The sequence below is a fragment of the Arachis stenosperma genome, chromosome 10 (assembly GCF_014773155.1).
Source record: "Arachis stenosperma cultivar V10309 chromosome 10, arast.V10309.gnm1.PFL2, whole genome shotgun sequence".
Taxonomy (NCBI): Eukaryota; Viridiplantae; Streptophyta; class Magnoliopsida; order Fabales; family Fabaceae; genus Arachis; species Arachis stenosperma.
The window spans coordinates 132,020,720-132,045,737 of record NC_080386.1 but is presented as its reverse complement, the minus strand read 5'-3'; the positions used below and the strand labels follow the sequence as shown (position 1 = coordinate 132,045,737).

General features: G+C 27.6%; 4 protein-coding genes across 4 annotated transcripts; 2 read left to right on the top strand and 2 right to left on the bottom strand.

Annotated features, from left to right (window-relative positions):
* Nucleotides 1-616: 616 nt before the first annotated feature.
* LOC130955781 (protein ZINC INDUCED FACILITATOR 1-like) lies at nucleotides 617-9,491 on the bottom strand. The gene is made up of 17 exons (XM_057882741.1): nucleotides 9,192-9,491; nucleotides 7,711-7,751; nucleotides 6,928-6,988; nucleotides 6,695-6,797; nucleotides 6,470-6,572; nucleotides 6,302-6,355; nucleotides 5,622-5,684; nucleotides 5,449-5,498; nucleotides 5,262-5,337; nucleotides 4,582-4,779; nucleotides 4,114-4,201; nucleotides 3,927-4,012; nucleotides 2,979-3,086; nucleotides 2,849-2,893; nucleotides 2,669-2,757; nucleotides 1,873-1,916; nucleotides 617-954 (listed from the first exon to the last, which is right to left on the bottom strand). The coding sequence occupies exons 1-17, from the start codon at nucleotides 9,370-9,372 to the stop codon at nucleotides 851-853; spliced, it is 1,494 nt and encodes a 497-aa protein (XP_057738724.1). The 5' UTR covers nucleotides 9,373-9,491; the 3' UTR covers nucleotides 617-850.
* A 6,625-nt stretch (nucleotides 9,492-16,116) lies between these two features.
* On the top strand, nucleotides 16,117-17,470 carry LOC130958073 (protein CYSTEINE-RICH TRANSMEMBRANE MODULE 13-like). The gene is made up of 4 exons (XM_057884965.1): nucleotides 16,117-16,135; nucleotides 16,225-16,280; nucleotides 16,599-16,794; nucleotides 17,037-17,470. Exons 2-4 carry the CDS (start codon nucleotides 16,226-16,228, stop codon nucleotides 17,083-17,085), a joined length of 300 nt encoding a protein of 99 aa, XP_057740948.1. The 5' UTR covers nucleotides 16,117-16,135; nucleotide 16,225; the 3' UTR covers nucleotides 17,086-17,470.
* Nucleotides 17,471-19,489: 2,019 nt separating this feature from the next.
* Nucleotides 19,490-22,077, top strand: LOC130957894 (uncharacterized). The gene is made up of 5 exons (XM_057884735.1): nucleotides 19,490-19,870; nucleotides 19,951-20,102; nucleotides 20,715-20,868; nucleotides 20,971-21,204; nucleotides 21,839-22,077. Exons 1-5 carry the CDS (start codon nucleotides 19,592-19,594, stop codon nucleotides 21,953-21,955), a joined length of 936 nt encoding a protein of 311 aa, XP_057740718.1. The 5' UTR covers nucleotides 19,490-19,591; the 3' UTR covers nucleotides 21,956-22,077.
* A 122-nt stretch (nucleotides 22,078-22,199) lies between these two features.
* On the bottom strand, nucleotides 22,200-23,734 carry LOC130957895 (protein HEADING DATE 3A-like). Its single transcript, XM_057884736.1, has 4 exons — nucleotides 23,475-23,734; nucleotides 22,938-22,999; nucleotides 22,744-22,784; nucleotides 22,200-22,436 (listed from the first exon to the last, which is right to left on the bottom strand). Exons 1-4 carry the CDS (start codon nucleotides 23,673-23,675, stop codon nucleotides 22,210-22,212), a joined length of 531 nt encoding a protein of 176 aa, XP_057740719.1. The 5' UTR covers nucleotides 23,676-23,734; the 3' UTR covers nucleotides 22,200-22,209.
* Nucleotides 23,735-25,018: the final 1,284 nt, after the last annotated feature.

The window sequence follows — 25,018 nt, the reverse complement described above, 5'->3', positions numbered from 1 at the left end:
CTAAACCATAAAACTCATGCCACCTTACATTCTATTCATGGCCTCAAAATTGGCAGCACAGTAAGAAGAAGATTTTTGTCATGTTAGGCTTCTTTTATGGTAAGCATTAATGTTGTCCTTAATTAATATTTTTATTTTCATTTTAAATGGTTTAAGAGTAATTTAATGTTATTTCAATTTTAACTTTATAAAAAATTATTAGTCAAAATAATGATATATACAGAAAAATAAATAAATGTTTTGTCCTGATATTTTCACCCTATTTAAATTTTTAACGTTTTAAAATCATTTCAATTTTATTCCGTTGTCAATTTTGTTAACAGATCTCTATCGATAGGATAACATTGAGTCAATTTTAAAACGTTAAAAACTTAAATAAGATAATTTAAACCGTAGGAACAATTTTGAGACTTACCCCAAACGTTGAGGTCAAAATAATACTTTACTAAAAAATTATTAGTCAAGATAATGATTTATACAAATAAATAAATAAATAAATAAAATATTGCATCTGACAAATTTTTATGATATTATAATTATTTTCTTATATTCTTAATTTATTCTTAAGAGTGTAATCACTGTCGATCTCACAATAACTTATAACACTCTATCAATATGGTAAAGTATTGGATAATATAAAATATTAGATAATAAAAATAAATTAAAACATGTAACATGTAATAATGTAACAATATACATAAAAGTTAATATTTTGGTATCTCCTTAAAATAATGATATGACTAGAATTACTAACGCTTTGTTAGTAGTATCTCCCAGTCACCATGAATGACCAATAATAGAATTCAAATAAGGCATTAATTAATTAAAATTGAGAAGATAGCATAATTAATTAACTTGTGGGTGTGTTCTTCCTTATGGTGAGGAATGGTGTAAATAGTAAAAGCACTCCAAGTCCCATAACAATATTCAGGATGAAGAACAACATATGAACTCCTGCAATTACATGTCAAACAAACCAACTTCAGTTATGTCTTTAATCAAATCCTTTTAGTTAAAACATATGTACTTATGTTATTATAATTTGAGTTTTTTTTTTTTTATCAAATTCATGTGTTGTATCTAAATTTCAAAACAACTAATTAGAGCAAAGATAGGGCACTTTTGAAAATAATTACTTATTTTTTTATTTTTTTTAAATATATATTTTTTAACAGATAAAAATTATTTTGTATTTCGATAATTTTTTAAAAAGAATTTTTAAGTATTAAAAACATCTTTTGCTTTTGTTTTTTTTTTAAATAAAGTATTACAAAATTTTTTAAAAAATAAATTATTTACTTTTTTTATCTAAATAAATTTTAAATTAAATAAAATACTTTATTTAAAAAAATATTTTTTCACTAAAAATTAAATTCAAACTAACACTTTAACTATAATCAAAAGTGCTTCAATTATTATTTTTTTTTATATAAAGTAAGAAAACTAAAGAATTCCAAACATTATAGAATATAATCTAAAATATTAGATGACATTAACTATAACGCATATATATTGCATTGTTTCCCTTTAGCTATTTTTTTATATTATTTTAAATTTTAGTTGTCTATTCTTTTATCTATTTAATTACTCAAATAGTAGTTATTTTATATCTTTTATATTATCTTTGATACTATACAATAATATCAGTTCTCCGAAAAATTTAAGTTAATAAAATGAGATAACATAAATAATTATATCTCAAATTTAATACACTTGCTGAAATCAAGTTGCTCAAATTTCATATCACTACTTTCAAGTCGAGTTAGGTCTTAAATATGAATTACAAATCTCGATGTAAATATGTAATAAATTTTACTCTTATTATTTAGCTCAAAAATTAATTTAGTTGAGTTGAGTAGAAGAACATCATACCTGGTAGAAAAGAAGCATCCATCCTTTTCTGTGACCAAGCTAATCTGCACCAATATCAGAATAAGAAAAATTAGAAAACTGAAACATTAATTTATTGATCAAAGCAATGTGCCATATTTTCCACACTTTGTTTTATATTGCTTCATCTATTTTTTGAAGAAGGTATATTTGTCAATTCACTATTTTTTTAACATGTTTAATTAATAGAGATAAACTATAATTTCATATGAGAACCAACAATTTCTAACCATAAAAATAAGGTATATTAATTCAATATCGATTTAATTAATCTATCGGTCCTTATAATTTTACTAAATTTTTATTTAGGTCTCTATACTTTTTTTCTTTTTGATTGAGCCCCTATACGATATCAAATTTTGCAATTATGTCTCTACAGTGACAAAAACGATGGAATTAACAAAATATTCCATTAAATAAACCAAATATGCCTAACACTTTACTGAATATTCTGTATAATTTAACTGAATATTCCGTTAATTTCAATGTTTTTGTCATAATAAAAACTTATTTACAAAATCTGATATAGTATAAAAATCTAATTAAAAATTCGATAAAATTATAAAGATCGACAGAATAATTAAACCTTCAATATCCATAAAAACTTAGATTCGTTCGACAAAACTATCGCAAGTGAATTGAAAACTGTATCTTTAGAGACTGAACTCGAATTTATTTTCAATAGTTTTGTGGGAAGAACCTAATTTTTTAATTTTTTTATAGAAACGTCCGAATATTTTATAGAACACAAAATAAAAAATAAAATAAAAAAACTCACATTGCCCCTCCTCCAGCTGGACCAATTGTTTTGAAGATTGACATAGCAGTCATGGCAATGCCATTAGCTGCCCCCCTTTGATGTTGTTCCTAATTTTTTTTTTTAAATCAGCATAAATTAAAGATCAAATAAATTGGAAGGAAATAAAGTCAAATTAAATTATTGAAGCCAAGAACTTACCACTGCTCTATTTTGAAGCAGGAACATACCAGTTATAATGGACACCTAAAAGTTCATAAATAAAAAATTAAAAGAAAAATAATAAGATGAATATTGAGTTGGTAAATAAATTAATAAGAGAAGCAGTTACCTGCAGAAGGTTTTTAGAGACAGAAGCAATATTTATGAGAAGGTAGAGTATGAATCCTGACAACATTGCTATGAAGGGGTAACTCTGTAACAGAGGTATGGATACTACCTACAAATAATATAATCATGCCGCAATATTATTATATGCTAATAATATTAATAAATTAAACGACAAATTAAAACAATGAAATACCACTTTGTAACAATTTTCTGAGTACGGTCAAATTATCTAATTTTGATTATAGACTTATGTGTCTTTATACAAAATAATACAAAAAAAAAAAACTACATGTCTTTTATTTTAAATATTTGTTTATTATAAATTAGTCAAAAATTATTCACAAATATGAAATATCCAATAAGTAAGAATAATCGAATACTTAACAAGTAGTCACTACAAATACAATAAAGATAAAGTATTATTTTGATTCTTAACATTTTAATTAAATTCTAATTTGATTTTTAACATTTTAAACATTCTATTTTAGTTTAAAAAAATTTTAAGCGAATTTAATATTATCTCATTATTAAAGTTAATATGAACAATTAATATATTAAAAATACCATAACATTCGATTTTATTATCTAAGTAAAATCAATCCTCTAATGATCACCAATATAAATAATTTTTTCTTAGATTTTAAATCGGTGATGATTTATTGCTAAGATTTGAGGTTTTTGAAAAGAAGAAGTGTTACAGATACGTAAAAATAAAGAGATATAATCTTAACTAAAAATATTGTTAACATTCACAAAATTTATTTTATTAATTATTCACATCATATTTAAAGATGAGACAATATTGACTTTATTTAAAATTTATTTAGACTAAAATAAAATATTAAAAATATTAAAAATTAAATTAAAATTTAACCAAAACGTTAAAACGAAAATAGTATTTTATTTATTCAACAAAAACATAAATAGCCATAAAATAGTGAGAGGTTACCCCAGCAATGCGAGCAAGCCCAATAGGCCCAAAAGCTTTTTCCAATTTTGGGTATACAAAAAGCTGATATATTATAAGACCAGTACCTGAATAAACATAAACATTGTTTATAAATATATGACTATATGATATGAAATCAAATTTGTTCACAAAACATGTTGGTCTCAAATATATATAAATATGTAACCTGTTACTGAAAGAACATCACCAACATTGTCTGTTGTAAAGTTCAAACCCCCCAATCTTCTAGGACTTACAGCCCATAATGAAAAAACCTAACAACCACAAGATCAAGAATATTATGAGATACCCTTTCTTTACATGCATTTAAAAAATATATATTACATCAATTTAATTATTAAATATGTAAAAAGTGTATCAAATAATGTAGTTTCTTTGATTTAATTTATAACGAATAAAATGTTAGTGTAATTATTAGTTTTGTAGAAGGTTGAAACTAAGGTACAGTCGACTTCACGTGAAGTTGATAACTGAAAGTCGTTAGATAATTTGACTAATTTGATTAAATTTTCGTTTAACAGCTCTCAGCTATCAACTTCACGTAAAGTCGACTACACTTGAATTTTCACCTTTGTAAAAACTTTTCTTTAACTCATAGAATTATAATGTAAGAATCATATGTATATATATATACCTCTTGGTAAGCCATATCATGGAGGGAGAACACACAATAAACAATTATTGATGACATTAAAGGCCAGTTCAAAAAGAGGTTTTCATCCTTTTGGATTCTTTTGTCTTTATCATCACATCCGGTGCCGCCGGTTTCTAAAGAATCACCATTATCGCCGGTGATGGCAGACTCGATCCGAGGGTGGTTGTGGAGTGTTTCCTGCATGCAGTGATGCAAAAAGTTGAGTTTTGTTTAGACTAATTTCACCTTAAAAGTTAGTATATGATTAAGAGTTAATTACTAATTCGATATTCAAAAGATTCAAATGCTTAAAAAAAGTATTGAAAAATATTATCGACAAAATAATTCTTGAATGATTTAAAAATACAATAAAAATAATTATTAAATATTATATTTTTTTATAAGTGATAAAAAAAACTTTAAGGATAAATATATATATATATATATATATATATATATATTTTTAAAATATATTTAATATCTAGTTCTTTCTGGGGTATTTTTAAATTTTTTAAAAATTTATCATTAACATCTTTTGAAATTATTTATTTAAGCATGGTAAACTTTCAGATACTATTTTAATAGTATGATTAATACATAATTAAGTATACACTGACCAAAAAATAGAATAAAAAAGCATTTGATCTTAATGGTAAAAAGTTGAGTCCTCATAGAATTACCGGAAGCCAGATGCAGAGAATTAATACCACAAATGAAAAAATTGATATTATCAATGAGGGCAAGAAGTATGGGAACCTGCAATAGGAACAAAAACAATGTGAAAAAAGAAGTTAAAAGAAAATGGATTTCTAAATCATATTATGTAAAAGTAATTAAAGAGCAATGAGGAAAATAAAATTCACTTACTTATCCCAAATTGAGTTTTTTGGAAATACTCCGGGGTATTTCACTACTGGCTGCAGTACAAATTAAATTGTTTAAATATATATACATAACATATAGAATAAATTAAAAAAAAATTAGACCTACAAAATATAACATTTTCAAATTATTTGAGATGGAAAGAGAAGAAAATGTACCTGAGCAAGGTAGCCTCCCAATGCTGGTCCAATGACTAAACCTATGCCCCAAGCTGCACTAAACTGAAAATCAGATCAACCCTTCAATCATCATTCATTGATACTTACTGCTTTAATTTTCTATTCTGATCCCTTCAAAAGATTGTGATTAAATTTTTAAAGTGATTTCTTGTATTCACCGATTTTTATTATTTTAATTTTTTAAATTTAAAATTAACTATACTAATCTTTAAAATTTAATTTTAAGTATTATATTAGTCTTTAAATTTTTTTTAGTACTAAATCAACGAAATAAATGTTGAGTTAGTTTGACTTACCACATTAGATACAGGACTAAACAATATCGTTTCGTTTTAACAATTAAACACGACAAAAATAAAAAAAATAATAGCTTATATGATGTGCAAATCATTATATCTCCCTTTATTCTTTAAAACGACATCTATTTTACTTTATTTAAGAGCTAAAATAAAAAAATATAATTTAATCATATATCTAGCATGATAAGTCAGAACTAATTCAATATTTCCTTTATTAACTCAACATTAAAAAAAATATGATGCCTGAAATTAAATCTTAGAAACCAATATAATAAATTTTAAATTTAAAAAACTAAAATAATAAAAACTGTGAATCTCAAAACCACTATAAAAATTCAGTCCCATTAATTAGAAGCTTACGGTTGAGAGTCCTAGGGCTTGGTTCTCTTCTCGAAATATTTCAGAACTATAAGCCTGTTAATTAATTCAAATACAACGTGTTAGAAGATAAATAAAAAAAAATTATAAATATATTTTACACAATATAATATACATGGCCAAAGGGGTCTATATAATTTTTTTTTGTACCTTCATTGGTCCAAGCAAACCATTCAAACTTCCCAGAAAAAACCTTGTGGTAACTGCCATCCAAAAGCTTGTGCTAAGGCCAAATAGTGTGTTGAAAATTATACTGAAATTAAGTAATTGATTCATAAGCATAATAATTTCTTTTAATAAAATTTTTAAGATAAAATTAAAATAGAATGAAATATGTAAATTAAATGGACCTTAAACTAATTGAAAGATACTTACACTGCAATAATCCCAATAATTATAACAGGTTTTCTACCAAAGCGATCAGCAATTATTCCCCACAATATAGATGTTAACGCTCTTCCAAGCATGAATGCAGATCCTACACAACAATTATTTTTTTTATTATTATATATAACTTATTAGAAATACAACATTTGCATTATTGATTGGAGCTTAGATATTCAAGAATAATGTAAATATAATACTAAAATAAATCTTATTATTCTTACCTACATAACCAGCATAGCCACTTATGTCTTCCTCTCTTTTGGCAATATGAAAATCACTTACCTACAAAAAAAAATAATTTTAATTTTTTAATTTTTAATAGTAATAATTACTGTCTTCTCAAAATAAGTATTTTTTTAATATTTGAACAAGTGAGAAAAGAAGAAGGAAAATTTCTATATATTCATCTTTCAAAAATGAATTTTTTACAATGAGATACTATGTTGAAACAGTGAATTAATTTATTGAATTGATAATATAATTAAGGTGAAAACTCAGATGTAGTCGAATTTACGTGAAGTTGATAGTCGAGAGCTGTTAGATGAAAATTTAATTAAATCAGTCAAATCATTTAACTGCTCTTAATTATCAACTTTACGTGAAGTAGAGTGCACCTGAGTTTCTACCTATAATTAATTAATAAAAAAATATTAGTCTTATTAGGACAAATAATTGATCATAATTGGCCCGTAAATTTCGGAATTGATGTCCAGACAAATAGTGATAGAACGTGAACCTTCTAGCCAGAATTATTATTAATTATATAAATAAATGAAAGTTCAATCTGAGATTTAGAGTAGAAATTCAAATCAAACTTGAAGACATATAAATAATGTCGAAAACCATGGGATGTACGGATGTTCATGGTTGGATTGGTCAGATATTTTATTAAAATTAATATTAAAAAAATTTATGTGAATAATATATAATAATAAAATGTAAATACATATCATAATTTAAATTTAAAAAAATAAAATTATATATATTATTATATTTAGACTTACCATGAAATAAAGGTAAGGAAAGAGAGATGATATAGGCAGCGCTGCAAAAACAGAGATTATACATCAGAATCAGACAATAAAAAATTTAATTTTTTAATATTTTTATCAGTTTAAAAAAATAAAATAAATAAGTAATGGTATTGCTATATGAACCAATAATTTTATATTCACCATGTATGCAGTACACATAATATATATTAATAATAATAATAAAAAAAGTAATCAAGTATGTTTTATCAATTTTTTTTTCTTTTTTTTGGTTCAGTCACTGTGCATTTAGCATTGGAGCAGCTAACAACAAATCTCTAATTCGGTAAAGTTACATTTAAAAGAGAGATTAAAATTAAAAGATAAAAGTTAAAAAAAATTAAGAGATAAATTAAATTAAATTTTTGTTATTGTATTGATATAAAATATATTAAATTGAGTTATAAATATAAAAATAAAAAAATAAATTTAAAATTTAAAAAATTAAATAAAAATATTTTTTAGAATAAATATTATTAAAGTTTTTATTTTTATTTTAAAAATTTTTATTTTTTTATATTCTAGTCCAAAATAAAATTAGACTCATTAAAGATAAAGATCTATCAATAATAGTCTTCTCTATTTGTCCGTTTTTTAAGAGGTCGAACATAATAAGAAGATTTTTAAGATAAAAAAAAATGGTTATTCATTCAAAAAGGTAGAACTATTTCAAAATGTGGTTATCAATACACTGACTCTCTTTAAATATATACACAACCTAATATATACTAAAAATCTGTTTAAAGCTATTGGTAATTTAAGGTAGCGTTTCTAAGGAGACAGAGACGGAAAGACTGAGATTGAGAGACAGAAACTAAGAGACAGAGATTAAAATAAATCTCAATATTCTGTTTGGTGCAAAGTGGGAGACATAAATTAAAACAAGAATAAAACTTTAATTTAATTTGCACAAAGGATAAAATTAGAATTAATTAATTGAAATGAGGATATTTTAAATATAAAATGTTATTAAAGTTTCAGTCTCTATCTCTAAAAATTTTAGTCTCCTGTGTTCTTACTTTTTGGAGGTATTGAAATACTGAAATTTTAAGAATAGTGACAGAAATTTTAGTATCAGTGTCTGAACCAACAAACATAATAATGAATCTCAGTCTTCCAATCTTTATCTCAGTACCTCAAAACAAACACTAAATTAAACACAATCTAAATATTGAAATCTTTTGTAAGTATCACTTACTCCTAATAAAAAACTTAAAAAGTGATACTCAACACCAATATAAGTTAAACACAATCTCAAAAAAACAAGTCCTAAATTACTATTTTAAGTAACTTTTAAAATAGTTTTAATTTCTGACGATCAAACATAATCCTAAATCTAAATTTTTGGATTTTAATCGCAAAATCTAAAAACAAAGACTATCTAAGAGTCTATATAAAGAAGAGAAGAAAATAGCGAAAACATTGGATATGCACTAAAAGAATGAATGGCTTACAGCTGCATAAGACGACCAACCATATGTTGAAGAGGTTTCGTATGGACATGTCTGTCTTCATCTGTTTCGCTCTTTCCACCTTGCAACCCGGGCAGTTCTCATCATAATAATTATAATTATTCTCTTTCTTCAATAGTAGCCCCTCTCTCTTACTATCATCCTCGTTATGATTCTCTTCCATCTCAACCAGATCCAACACAAACAACAACAAAATTATGTTTTATTTTGTGATCGCACGCTTAAAACAAATATATAGACTCAGAGAGAGATCATCTTTTTTTTTTTGTTGACATTATTAGAGAGATGATCTAACACGGCTATGTACATATATATATATATATATATATATATATATATATATATATATATGATGAGACAAGATAATATATATATTCTTAGAATCATAATTCTAGTTTTTTTGACTTTATCTCAATAATTTATAATATTAATTGATTTGAAATTAATATTTGTTTTGTTAATTTTTATATTTAAATTAAAATATGGTAACAAACCTATAAGTCAAATTTGGAAGATAATTAATAAATTAGAATAAGAATGGAAAATATTCGCATGCAGTTTGTCTTTATGTAAAGTTATTAATGATTAAAAATTGTTATATAATTTGATAGATTTAACTAAATTAATATTTAATAGTTCTTAAATATCAATATTTCGTAAACATAAATTTATGTGAATTTTTACCAACAAAAATATTAAGTTGTTTTCGAAAAATCTATTATTTAAAAAAAATGAATAATGATGCATTAAATACTTAAGAAGTTGATATTAATATATAATTTTGTAGTTTTTCTTGTCTAAACATGGAAAGAAACAAAGCAAACACTATCCTATATCCGAGCAGATGATTTGCTAGAAATTAGTACAAGATTTAGACCAAATAACATGATTAGAGTTACTTTTGGCATCATATCTAGATATTCAATCCGCAACTCTATTTGCTTCTCGGGACACCCACTCAACATGAACAAGCCAAGGACGAGATAAAAGCTCCTGAATCTTGTGAACTAAATCTGTTACTTCAAATGAATACCCACTTGTAAGCTTATATGCATGATGAGCAGAATATCAAGGCAATCCGTTTCACATATAATATCCATCAAACTGCAATTCCAAGCTAAAACCAGCCCCCTTCAAGCAGCAAATAATTCACATCTGATGATAGGCTGGGGGGAATACTTCCAAAGCAGCCCGAGATCCAATCTCCCTTAGAATCTCTAATAATACACCCAAATCCTGCTAAATTTGAATCTAGATACAAGCTTGTATCACAATTAACTTTAAAACTGTTGCCTACCGGTGGTTTCCAACACAGGCAATTTCAGAGAGACCTAAAGGCATTGTTTCGATTTCTGTAAACCTATAAGTCCTTGGCAGAAATTCTGACCAAGGCGACAACCTTGTGGTCTGTCCAAGAGTTGTCAGTATTGAATATGTCATTGCACCTATATCTCCATACCCACCAATGTCCTGCACCAAAAAACGCCTCATTGTTAGTCAATGCCTTCCGAAACCACTTTTCAAGAGCAGTACTAGTCATCGAGTCCAGGATACTAGGATCCAACATATGCCAAATTGTCTTTGATCTTTCACAGTCTCTAAAACAATGCTCCATAGTCTCCTGTGCCTTGTTACATCTCTTACACATATCTGAAGAAGTTAAATGCCGCTTGAATCAAAATATCTCAATTGGTAGAGCACCATATAAGTCAAGCCACATAGTAAATTTGAACTTCTCCGAAATGTTTAAATTCCAAAACCAGTTCCAGTTACTATTGGCATTCCAATTTAATGTTTTCTCTAATAACCATCTATAACCCTCTCATTCACTATACTTTCACTGTAGCTCCAACTCAGTTGAATTAGGATATCTCAAATCACAAATAATCTGCTTAATCTCATACGAAATAGGCGTGGTAAGACTATCAACAACCTCCCAAAACACCCCTTTCTACAAATCAGCCACTATAAAATCTGATTCAAAAATATGTATATAAGAAACAAGGTTGCACTTTAAAAAATATTTTTTAGAAAATTATTACACTTTTCTCATATACAAATTATTTAAATAATATTTTTTCTATTTATAAAATATATATATATTTCTTTCTCTTTTTTGTAAGATTAAAATAATATACGTTACCAAAATATATTTTAATATTTATTATAATTATATATATAAATCAATGATAAAAATTATTAGTTGATTTAAATAATATTAATAATGGTTAGCAGTTTATTTAATTTATTTTAATATTTTACCACATGATATCCTGTTAAAAAATATTTAATTTAAGTATTTTATATATTTCATAATAAATCATAAAGTATTAAAAATAAATAAATTTATTACAATAATAATAACAATAATAATAATAATAATAATAATAATACATGCTTGACGTCATTGATTACCTCAATTATTCCCAGTTACTAGTATTATCTGAGTTCTGACGTGTACATCAATATTCTTGTTTTACATTAAATTATATTCTTTTTATTAAATTTGTACATGTACATCACCCATTGAAATAAGAAAATGATGCTAATTAACATACAAATTTATGTATAAGTATTTCATACCTTTTAATTTGGATATAAAAATTATGCTCTTGTTTTACATTAAATTAATTCTTTTTTATTAAATTCGCAATTTTCTTACGTACATTAATTATTTTATTAACTTTTTTTCTTAATTAATGTTCTCTCTAAAACTTTATGGTGCCAATATTATTTAGCTTAGTTACATTATTTTCATTTTCTCTTTCTATACTATAATTAAATAAAAATCAAAATATTCATTTATTTATTTTTGTTATAAAAAACAAAATTCATCTATAAACACTCCTTACTTCTTGTAATTTTTTTAGTTAAATAAATTTTATTTAAATTTTAGCACTAAATATTAACCAACAAAGACTTCGTATTTGTCATCTCCCTCTCTCTGATCTCACCACAATTTGTTTTGAAAAAAAAAAAAAGAATGTTTTCTCTCTACAAAATTAGAGTTTGATTATACGACTTCAGTAAATCATTTTTATTAAAATTTTAAATAATTAGATACAAATATACGAATAGCAATTTAATTTTATAATTATATCTAGCATCGAATCTATATTCTTGAAGCTTTAATAGTTGAATAGTCAATGCAAGTGTCTTGCTGTTGCATTCACTTTCAAATATCCATTTCATCCTTGTCATGCATACAGTAGAAAACTGAGCAAATTTAATAAAAAAATAATATTATTACATGATCAATAAATATTATTATTTTTATTAATATTTAATTAATAATAATTTATATATATTTATAAAAATTTTATACATAAAAAAAATATATAATTTATATTTATATTTATTAAAATTTATACGTATAAATTAATATAATTTATTTATAAAATTTAATATTTATAATGATCATATAAAAAAATGTTAGTCTAAAATTTCTCTTTAATAAATGTGAGATTGCTAATGAGGCCAAACGGGTTTATGCAATTATAATTAAAAACTCATCAATGGTGGGTGTATAGTTGTAGACTGTTTATATGACGAAACTGTCTTCTCAGAGAGTGTTAATTGAAGAAATAATTAAAAAATAACAAGAAATGCATTAAAAAATTATAATTATATTTTAGTTTAAAATAAAATTTTGAAAATATTCCGAGCTTTAATTTAGACCATTTTTTATTATCTAAAAATTGGGAAAATAAGAGTGAATATTATGGAGAATAATCTTATTTTAATAATTAACTATGTAGTATGTATGTGGGGACGGTTCTAAAGAGGAAGAGATAATATTTTGATTGATAAATATAAGATGAAGCTAACACATTTGAGGTCAAAGTCAAATTGCATTGTATTATATTGCTATAAATTAAGGTATATATCCATAAGAAAAAAGAGAGAGATATTATTGTCCTGCTCTATAATCATTATGTATATGAAATGTAGTTTGAAATTAATAATCTTTGAATATTGAAGATACTTTTATCTATAAGAGACTTCTCTAAAATTACCAACCATTGATCTAGAGTTTGGAATCAAGCTTGTCTAGAGATCAGAGATATAATTGGAGTTTTGTGAGAGATGTAACTGTTCTGTGTTAGGTCTCTGTATTTCTATACTTCAAAAAAAAAAAAAAAAATCATTTGCATCTAGGATTTGAAATTGGAAAGGTTTGTTTTGTTCTTAAATTTAATTAATATAAAATTTTATATATTTTTAATTAACTTCTTTAGGAGAAAAGGAATATGATTTATCAAAAATATTATTTATATACTAAAGTTAATTATTAATATATTTATATATAATATATATGATATAAATCATGATTGTTAATTTTTGTGATTAATTTTGGTGTAAATATAATATAATTTATAATTTATATGTGTGAATAAGGATAGTAACACTACGTGAATATGTGGATATTCATCATATTATATTTAAATTTTTGTTAAATTTTAATAATTATAAAAACGAATAAAAATGAGATGGATATCATAAAAATAAGTTAAAAGTTAATTTTTTATAATTTACAAATAAAAATAAGATTGATTTTAGGAAAAATTTAGAGAACCAATAGTTTTATTAAAATCTGACCAACACTTAATTAATAAAAGTAAAGTGAATAATCTCATATCCTTAAATAAAATCTCACATTATTAAAATAATCAATAATAACTAATTAATAATTATAAATTATAAAATTTACTATCCCTTTGATGGTTTTAGTGGCTAAGAGAAGGGGGGTTGAATCTTAGCCCCTTTTCTGCTTGATTGCATTTGCTGACTTGTTGGATTAATTCTGGAAACTTTTAGTCTTTTTATCTCATCACTGCACACGAGACTTTTTCTTTTGTCTTGTCCTTAGCCACGAGACTTTTTTTTTTGTCTCGTCTTTAGCCACGAGACTTTTCTTTTTGTCTTGTCCTTAGCCACGAGACTTTTCTTTTTGTCTCGTCACTTGGCACGAGATAATTTTGGATTTTGCTCCTGTGAAGTAGAAACAGAAATGGAGTAGAAAGGAGAAGAAGATTACACCAGATATATCCTGGTTCAGCTGCTAAGTGTAGTGCAGCCTACATCCAGTCTCCATCACAAACATGATGGAATTTCACTATAATCAATCTGATTACAACTTGTAAAGTGCTAACCCAACTTACAAGAGGATTCCCACAAAATCATGAAACACAACATAGATGAACAAAGGAACTCTATGGACATCTATGGCTTTTTCTTTTAATTTTGCACTCTCTGTCTTTTTTCGCTCTATGGCTTTTCCATACAAACCTCACTGTTTGCCTTTTTCCATGAGACTCAAGATATGACAAAATTAAACAGAAAAATTACAAAACAGAATACATTGAAGGAGAAGAGAAAACTGTTAGCTCAGGTAGCTCTGAGAACTCTGTGCCTTGCACTCTCAAATTTTCTCCTTGCTCCAAACAGTGGTTGTTCTCTCTTTTTAAAGAAGAGAGAAGCCTCCACACTTGAAGCCAACACCCAAACCAACTTCTTCCTCCTTCAAGAAACAGAACCGGTTCGGCCATATAGAGAGAGAAGAGATAACCATGCAAAATCCAACATGCAATTACCTCTAGTCCTTTCTTGATCACCACTCTTCATCAATCCGAGCTCTCCATCCTTGGCTTGCTCTCCAAGATGGATTTTTGGCCCTTGATGCTTCATGATGATGATGACTTCATCTGCTTCAATCTCTGCCTTAACCATCACTTTGCCACTCTAGCTACTTCCTGTAGTGATTGAGCAGAATCAAAGACAAGCCATGCTTCAAGAATCTCCCTGGCTGGCCGAATCTTTATCCTCCTTTTTGAGCATGAAGAACTCGAGATTACCTCACCAAATCTAACCACATTTGGTGAAAATCTCAGCCACTACATACCTTTCTTTTTCTTTTTCGTGCCATCAACTCGATGGTCTTTATGCATGCAACTTCTTCTTTTTCTTTGTTGATGAGCATATCGTCCATAGCTTCATGGACAAGGACCGAAGAAGAAACAAGAAAGAGATGAGAGAGAATAAACAACTTAGAAGAAAAGTAATTCAATATGATAAACCACTTTGTTGGTAAAAGTTGCTTTTACTTTCCTAACTTAGAGTGGCGTGTAGTCATTATGGCCATCAATCAATTCAGCTGAACTTTTCTCTCTCATATTTTTCATGCATTAATTAACAATGTAATAGATTTTGAAATCCATCACATGGTTAAAAGTTTGGATCCGTTGGAAGCATTTTGCTTTCATTTTATCTTGGTTTCGGACTAAGTTTAGAAGCATTCATCAACAATAAGATTTCGGCTTTGTAGCATTAAAATGAAAACTGGCCCAACTAGTTAACATTTGCTTTTCTGATGGATTTTGTTTCGGATCAAACAGAAAACTTTCATCAAAATTAATCATGGGCTTGGTTGTAATAATATTGAGCTTTGGTCCATCAATAAAAATTCAGCCACTAAATATAAAACATACAGCAAGGCTGATTATTGGGCTTAAATCAGAAACTTATTTTTCGGTCCAATATAAAATTTGCACAACAAAATTATTAATTAAGTAAATATAAATTAAGATCAAATTAATAATTTTGTAATTAAATATTTTAATAATATTTGTTCATCATCAAAATTAAGTAAGAGTTTTCAAACTGATCACCCTTAACACTCTTCCTAATTTTATATGAATTATTATAGAATAGAATAAAATTAAATAGGATAAAAATCCATCCCTATTAGCTCTATTACCATCCCCAAGTGTGAAATGGGTTTACAAGAAAGGAAAAGATAAATAAGAGGGTTGAGGGTTGAGAATTGAGAACTAAACACCTGTTTGTTTTCGTAGCTTCCATGTGTATATGCGAAAACATACTACATACATAGTACATTAATAAGAGGAAATTTCCTGCTCTGTTTAGTATGTTATGTAGCAGCTATAAAATTACTGTTTTAGCCTCTCCTCTTATTCTTATTCTTATTCTTAGTTATTTTCTCTGAAATTTTCAGCATGAGTCAGGCTTACCATGTTAGGCATGATCCTCTCTACTCATCAACCCCCACAGGCAACTTCCCTTCCATCTTCTCTTTTTTTTTTGAAGAATGTTAGGAGGCAGTAATATTTGAGATTTATAGCCATCAAATAGTCATCAATAAAACTTTTAATAGTGTGAGATTAATGTGAGATTTCATCTAATGACTTATTCTTTTTCGATGGTTACATGCTGGCCAGAATTTGATAAAATTGCTAATACCCTAAACTTTTTTTTTCTTCCTTTTCTTTTAGTATATATCACATTTTAGAATAATTAAAAAAAAAACAACAATTTTTGTGCTAAATTATTAGTGATTCTTGAAAAATAACTTAACTAATTAACATACAGGGTATCCTACTACGGATCCATATCCTCCTCCACCAGCCAGACAAGGGTATCAAGGATACTTCCACGGAATAGGAGGAGTAGGAGGCTTCCCTCCACCACCATCTGCGGCACCACCGCCACCGCCTCCGCCTCTTCGGCCTTATAACCAATACCCGGAAAACTATGGTAGTCGTTGTCCATCTCTTCTCAGAACCTGGTAATTATATCTCTAATAGTTATGTCGTAATTTGGTCTTTACAACAACTTTTGTGTAGGGAATTTTTTTTATAATTCATTTAGTTTTACTTGAAATCTCTAGCTAGCCATGCAAATTATCGGGCAAGATAATCATTTAAAATTTAAAATAATAAATTTATCATTAAAAGATATAACATAATTAGTAGGGATTTATATTCGATATATATTTTATTTTATTTTATATTATTTTATTTTGTTCAGTTTGGCTGCTCTTTGTTGCTGTTGCATTTTGGAAGAATGGTGCATATAGATTAGACACAGTTGGAACCAATGCAAGTGAATATTCAGACACAGATTCTCAAATATTTATAATATAAATGAAAAATAATGTGATAAGAATTATATATATATATATATATATATATATATAAAGTATGAGGAGCTAATGGAATATTTGTATAATGGAGTTTTATGGAATATTAAAGATATAACCATTAGTGTTATCTTTTTTCATTAGTGTTATCTTTTTCCATTAACTGAAGTTTTTGGGATGAATAATATCATGATATGGTATTAGAATGCTAGATTCAAAAAGTTAAGAGTTCGATATTTAGCAACTCTAAAATTAGTTTAAGCTTTTGGTACCCTAGCGGGGCTCATATATATATATATATATATATCGGATCATATTAATAAAGTTATATATGTTATACATTAAGGTTTTAATTAGAGAAGAAATGTGATGACTTTGCTGCGTGCGTAGGTGTAATAACGGTAATATAAACCGTCTAATTTTAAATTACTCGATTATATATTGTTTTTGCTTAAAATTAAACAGCATTTTAATACAGTAAACAAATGAGAAATTTCTTGTATGATTTCTTTATCGAAGTGGTTAGATTTTGGCACTATTTTTGTAGTTTTACTCGTGTAATTGGTTTTTAACGTTTATGGTAAAAAAGTACAAATTAAAAATGGTCTTTAACATGTATTAGAACTTTAATCAGTGTATTATATAAATAGTCATTTTAAAATTTTAGTTTCAAGTTTCAACACATCAAAAACCGTCTTGTAATTCTTACCCATCAAAGGAGTTTTTGTTCGCATTTCTAACATGAATACAAGAGAGTTTGGTTAAAGAGAAGACTAGAAAGTTATTAGTCAAGATTAATCAAATATAATAATCAAGAGTGTTTCTGTTCATAGATTTGGGTATACTTTTGAATTTAGTTTTGTTTTTTAATTAATGATCTAAAATAGATAATCTTTAGATCAAGTAATCAAATTAAACAACAACAATTTATAACAACAAACAAATACTTGCTTAATTTATCAAAATTTAATTGTTTTGGAGCTAGCAATAAACCCCTAATTAATCCCAAACATCCCAAGCAATATGGCATGTTCAACTCAAACTCTTGTTGATTCCAAACAAGTTTGTAACAAACAATTTGTAACAACAAACAATTTGTAACAACAAACAAGTACTTGTTTAATTTAGGTTTAATTATTCTGTTAATTCTTATAGTTTTATCGAATTTTTAACGAAGTCTTTATACATTTTTTTTCTTTTTAGTTAGGTCTCTATTTTGTAACTAAGTCTTTATCGTGACAAAAATATTGAAATTAATAGAATATTCTCTTAAACTACATAGAATATTTAGTTAAGTGTTAGATATATTTATTTTGTTTAACGGAATATTCCATTAATTTTAGTATTTCTATCATAGTAGAGATTTAAATACAAAATTTGATATATTATAGGGATTCAATCGAAAAGAAAAAATATAAAAATTTAATGAAATTGTAGAGACCGACAGAATAATTAAATGTTTAATTTATCAAAATTTCATTGTTTTGGATCTAGCAATAAACCCCTACTTAATCCCAAACAACCGCTACCAAATTAAAGAAGTTGGATCAATAGTAGAAATAGTAAGTTTTATAGGTTTGATGAAAGATTTTGAGAAAGAGAGAGAGTTTGAATCAAGATATATATATTTTTTAATTTAGAATGTGTTATTGAATTAATTTTTTTATCTTCTCTCTTACGGCTATAGAAGCTTATTTAAAGATTAAAGATCAGAAAAGAGAAAGTGATATTAGTATATATTTTGATTTAATCTAAAGTATAATAAAATTTATGCTAAGTCTCTATCATAATTATAGTAAAATTTTACTATACAATAGTCAATATTACAAATACTAATTTTAAAACAACAACAGACAAATGAACCAAACTAGTTTTATGTCAAGACAAATAAAATTATAGTTTCAAATTTCACAAATAAATGCCAAGACAAACGAGGTCACAATTCTATGATTCACAAACAAAGACAAAATTTCAAAACAAAAAAAGAATAAAAAACAGAGACCGAAACAAAAGTTTGAAGGTAAAGATTTATATGCAATTATTTTTATCTAAAATTGATAATAGAGAGTTATTAGATAATAATTTAGTCAATTATATCAAATCATCTAACTAACGATTCTTAACTAAACGTTAAATAAAAACAACTACAAATAAGTTTTTACCAAAATTAAAACCATTTTGACTTTTTTTTTAATTCATACTTTTTAACTCATCATAAACTTTTTTTTTTAAATAATCCCTCACAGATACATAAGCATTTTTTCCCCCTTAACTAAAATTAAATAATCGGCTAAAAGCTTTTGAAATAAGGGTATTTTTGGAAAATAAGATAACTGCGCAATGACTGGACCGGCTGCATGTCCAAGGGAAAAAAAAAAGAGAAGGGTATTTTTGGAAAATAAGATAATAGCGGTGGAGCAAAGGGAAGAGTTGTGGGAGGAAGATGAAGCTTTTCGACGCACACTGTCATCTTCAAGATCCAAGAATCTTAAGCAACGTTCCCCAAATCATAGCAACCGCCCAAAGCGTAGGTGTTGCTGCCTTCGCCGTCAATGGAGTCTCCGAGAAAGACTGGCTTCAGGTCAAATACATGTCCCAATCCTATCCTTCAGTCATCCCTTCCTTTGGCCTCCATCCATGGTTCGTTGCAGAAAGGTCTCCCAATTGGTTCGACACTCTCAAACAATTCTTCGATTCTACGCCATCCGCCGCCGTCGGAGAGGTGAGCTCTCATTCATCCATTCATATTCTCTGCGAATTTCAATCTATTTCATGTAATTCATTTTTCTTCGCTTTTCTCAGATTGGTCTTGACAAAGGATCTCATGGAAGGAACGTTGATTTTTCAGATCAGGTTGAAGTACTCAAGAACCAGCTTCAACTTGCAAAAACGTTAAACAAGCCGGCATCTGTACACTGTGTTCGTGCCTTCGGTGAACTTCTTGAGATGATGAAGTACGAATATCTATCTGATCTGACCTCTTTTGTTTCTTTCCATAGATAGTAGTGAGGGACATGAAAGAGTGTACATATTTTTAGCATTTAGGTTTATAATTTAGGATTTAGGGTCTAGAATTAAGATAAATAAACTGATTTAAAATATGTTAGCTGAAAAAAGTTGGTTACCTAGCATTAGTCGTGTTATTTATGTTACTAATGTCTTTGGTACTTGGTATGAGAGACTCAGTTTTAAGTTTATTATTCAAGTCATTTTTATCTTTCCAGTGAATTATAGGAATGAACTGAATAACCGAATCGAGCTTCTAAGAATAGCACATAGGGAATCATAGGTATTGTAGTTCCAAAAACAGTATGGCCAGTTTGTTAACAACCTTGCTTTTGTCTTCTCTATTGCTATAGTGATGTAGTTACTGATTAAGTTCATATGGATGAATAATTGTGTGTCGGCTTACTTCCTGATCTTGTCTATGTTAGCTTTTGGTACTTAGCTTAGATACTCATAATTTAATGGTGTTGCCATGAAATTAGTGTTGAAGTTATGTTCTAATTGATGATTATGAATTGGAATTGGAATTGAGTCTTCCTTCGAAATTTCACCATTTCCAGGTCAATGGGACCTTTTCCTGCCGGTGTTATTCTTCATTCTTACCTAGGATCTGCAGAGATGGTTCCTGAATTTTCAAAGCTCGGTGCTTATTTTTCCTTCTCAGGGTTTCTAATGTCATTAAAAGCAAATAAGGCAAAGAAAATGCTGCAGATGGTGATTTTCATCACTTGCGTTATTTGATTAATATTCTGTAGTTTTGTATTATGCGTGTCGAAACAATTAACAATATTGACATTCTTATTGTTTCCTATTTAGGTCCCTTCTGATAGAATTTTGTTGGAGACTGATGCACCTGATGCACTGCCAAAGTCAAACATAGATTCTCTTTTTTTCGTCGATGGAGATCCTTCTCTCCCCGAGGAGCCTCAAGGTAAAAGCTCAACATCATCCCCAGCATCGGGTACATCGCTTAATGACGGGTCCCAAGTCTTAACAGATGCTTCGACATTGCCAAAGGAAACTCTAAATCATCCAGCCAACATACATCTGGTATATAGCCTAGTAGTTGCTCTTATTTTTCACCTTCGATTTTCAAAATAAGTGTAGCTTGATAAATCTTTTTTAATACAGCACAAAATTCTCCCCAATTTAAGTTTTAATGTGAACATGCAAGTCATCCAGCATAGCTATTTCGTATCTCTTCTTTTCTTTTTCTCTCTGATATTTTTTACTAGCCCCGCTACTGAATTAGAATGCACAAATGAAGTGCTTATTATTTGGAAATACTGTGTTTAGCCATAGGTTTCTTAAACCACAAGAGTGCTCATTTTATGTGTTGGAACCCCAACAAATGGAATTTATTTGATTTGGAACCGAATCATCCCATGTTTGGAAGTAGATAACAATGCAAAATGAATTGGTTTATTAAATCCATCCAAAACCATGCTTCACAATTATAGGATGCTTACTCAGCATGCTTGTATGGATAATCTTATTACTTTGTAACGCCAAAGGCGAGGTAGAAAGATATGCAGGTTTGCGTGAGGGGCGAGTTGATTGCTGTAATATGGATCTCGTAATAGTGGTTAGGAATTAGCTTGGGGAGTGGGATATGCACATAGAAATTAATCTCTTTCTCTCTTGTGATTATGTATTTATACCATTCAATTCATTCCTCTTGCAGGTACTTGATTATGTTGCATCAATGCTAGAGATTACAAAAGAAGAGCTTGCTGAACTAAGTTATCAAAACGCAGTGCGAGTATTCTCCTATGAAGGTTCGAAAGTACTCCACGCATAAGCGAAGTAATGATGTAGCAAATGTCGACAGAGAAGAAGTAAAGAAGTAGAAGATTACATGTGTAACGCGCACATAAAGCAAACAACATACTATAACTTATGTTGCCAATACACAACATGTAAAGAATGAACCGTGCAGTAGCCTAGGTTGGGTTCAATTTATGCATACAGCTATATTGAGTTTGAACCGAAAAGAAAGTAGTAATTTATTATTGTTGATTATTATTATTATTATTTATGTAATTATGATGATGATCAATATAACCTCCTGCCACCAGAACCATTCTCCCTTTGGATGTTATAATAGAGAGCAGCAACAGGCGAACCACGATTGTATAGTTCGGCAAATTCTCTGGTGTTGAAGTTTTGGCGCCAACCAGGGGCATAAACCTTCTCCTTACCCAATTGACGAAATAACACAAACACGATTCGATGAATCCCAGATGTTGGTCGTGGACTTTCATATGCTACCACCTCATTACCTGTAACATAATTGTATATTTGTATTCATTCCATCTCATTAGTAACCTTATTAATTAAATAAATTACCTGTTTAACTGTTGTTAAAATTGTTACTAATTACATTATATCTTCTTGAAAACTCATTTAATTTGTATATATATATTTTCAAAAGACATGGTCCTGGCGTGCACGCTGGATTCCCATATGCACATAGCTACTGCTCAGTTTAAACGCATGGTCCATGTATTATATAGTATACTATACCTAAATGGCCAATTTTTATGTTAATGAGATTACACCAAATAAATAAACAACAATCTCACGTACCAAAACTAGGTCCAGTTGTGGCGGGAATATCAGTTACCAGCCTGAAGTCAATCAAAAGAAAGAAGTCAAAGGATTGGTATAAGTGTAGTTTTGATAAACCTTAAAACCTAGGCGTAACCTTTATTTAACCATGTACCATTAGTCTTCTTTATTAATTAGTGCACAAATTTTGCACCACAATTATTGTGACTCACCAATGTAGATATTCCCTCAAACTAGGGTCGCTTGGGCTAGGGGCATCTGGATTCACTGCAACCTGTAAGTAAAATCAAAGAGGAATTTATTAAGTCATTAAAATCACTTTAATTTGTTGTTTTTTAAACATATATAATCACATGTCATAAACTATTTTTCTTTCAATTCTTGGCAGCAGGCTTTAGCTATTGTTAAAGTACATTAGCAGTTTTATATCTAACAAATGAAAATGTTATATTAGACAATAATTACTATAGAAACGAGAGAAGTATTTTTAATTCCAAAAGTTTTGACATATTGCTTTTTTTTTTCAAATAAATAAAATACCAAATTCAACGGAAGAGGAATGAGATACAAAATCTATAGTCTATACACGTATTAAGAATTGTTAATAATTCGACATGTTTGACTAAACTACTTAACATAACACGTGCTTAAGTCTCATCTTCATCTGAAAATAGTTGAAAAACGTCAAATATTATTTGACTAAACTGTTTAACATAACACGTGTCTAAAGAAAGATGGTAGTAAATTACCAGAGTGTAGAGGTTCCTGAGGTCATCTCCACCAATGACTACTCTTGGTTGGTGGATAACTTGAGAAGGCTTGAATTCACAGCCATTGCAAACATCTCTATTATTGTAAGAAACTCTAATTGAAATAGAAGTTTCAAAGGGGTCTAAAACATCCCCAATCACACGCCCAACTACAAGAGGGTCCTTACTAACAAGTGGCATGGCTTGGAACTTTGATATAGTGCAAAACTAATAATAATTAAATTGTTTTTGTGTTATTCTACGAGTTTATTATATTTGGTATAACATATATACATGGGGCTATTTATAGTTTCAAAGGGTGTGTAGGATTGGTCCCCATTCATTCTCCTTTTTGTGTTTTGTATTGAATACCAATAATGAAAAAAAAAAGAAAGAAAGAAAAGAAAAATAATGTTATTCGTGTTTGGAAATGCTGAAAAATGAAATTTCTTTAAATAATTTTATTTGTATGTATTTTTAAATCATTGATTTTGTGACAATCAGTTTATATTTAAATACTTTAGCTGAAATAATGATTTTAAAATAATCTAAGAAACCACTTTTATAAGTGTATAATTACAGAATAGATATAAAATAATTCTGTATATTATTTAATGTTTTATACTTGAAATCAAATTAATAAAAACCATTATAATCTTAAAAAATAAAACTTTTTACTTATAATTGTAAGTTTTAAAATATTGTTTTTACTTAAAAATACTTTTTAAATTGAATTATTAGTTTTAATGATTTTGATTGAAACATGCATATTTTTGGTAAAAGAGTGTCTTATTTTAATGATTCCAAACATGCTCAAAAAAAGTATAGTATATATACTTTGTCACGCATATACACTGTAGCGCACGTGGATACATGTGAACCCTAAACTAACTATGCATTGCATACATTCGGAATTGTTCAAATACATAATTCTTATAGGGAGCTTTTTTTGGTGGGGAATGAAGAATAATCCAGACTTTGAAGGACCAGGAATTAGGGAATAATTGAAGATAACCAGAAAAACAAGGACCGGTTTGCAAATTGTGGATTGTAGCAAGTGGAGGCAAATTTGGATATACCAAGTACTCACACGTGGTACTTTTAACACAAGTTAGTGGGCCTTAGAGCCTCCAGTGTAAAAACAAAAATAAAATAAGTTGGTGCTTTGTTATCCGGTTTTGTATGAATTTCACAAAGACCTCATCAATTGCTCAAAATTATTTAATGGTATTTAAAAAATAAATATTTTCATAAAAACCCCATGTTGGATAGATGGGCCTACAATAGAACATTAATGAATCATTTTGCTTTAATTTGAACAAGCCAAACATGAAACATGTCTAAGAAGCCAAACATAAATTTTAATCAATAATATAATAATAATATAGTAATTGTTTCATATATCGTACGAATATAAATTAATTATTTTTTTATTTATCAAAATTTTAAGAGGTTTGATCTATCAGTATAACTCATATGATAAATTTTATTTAAAAAAATTATATATATATATATATATAATATTAATTGTGGCATATTTTTTT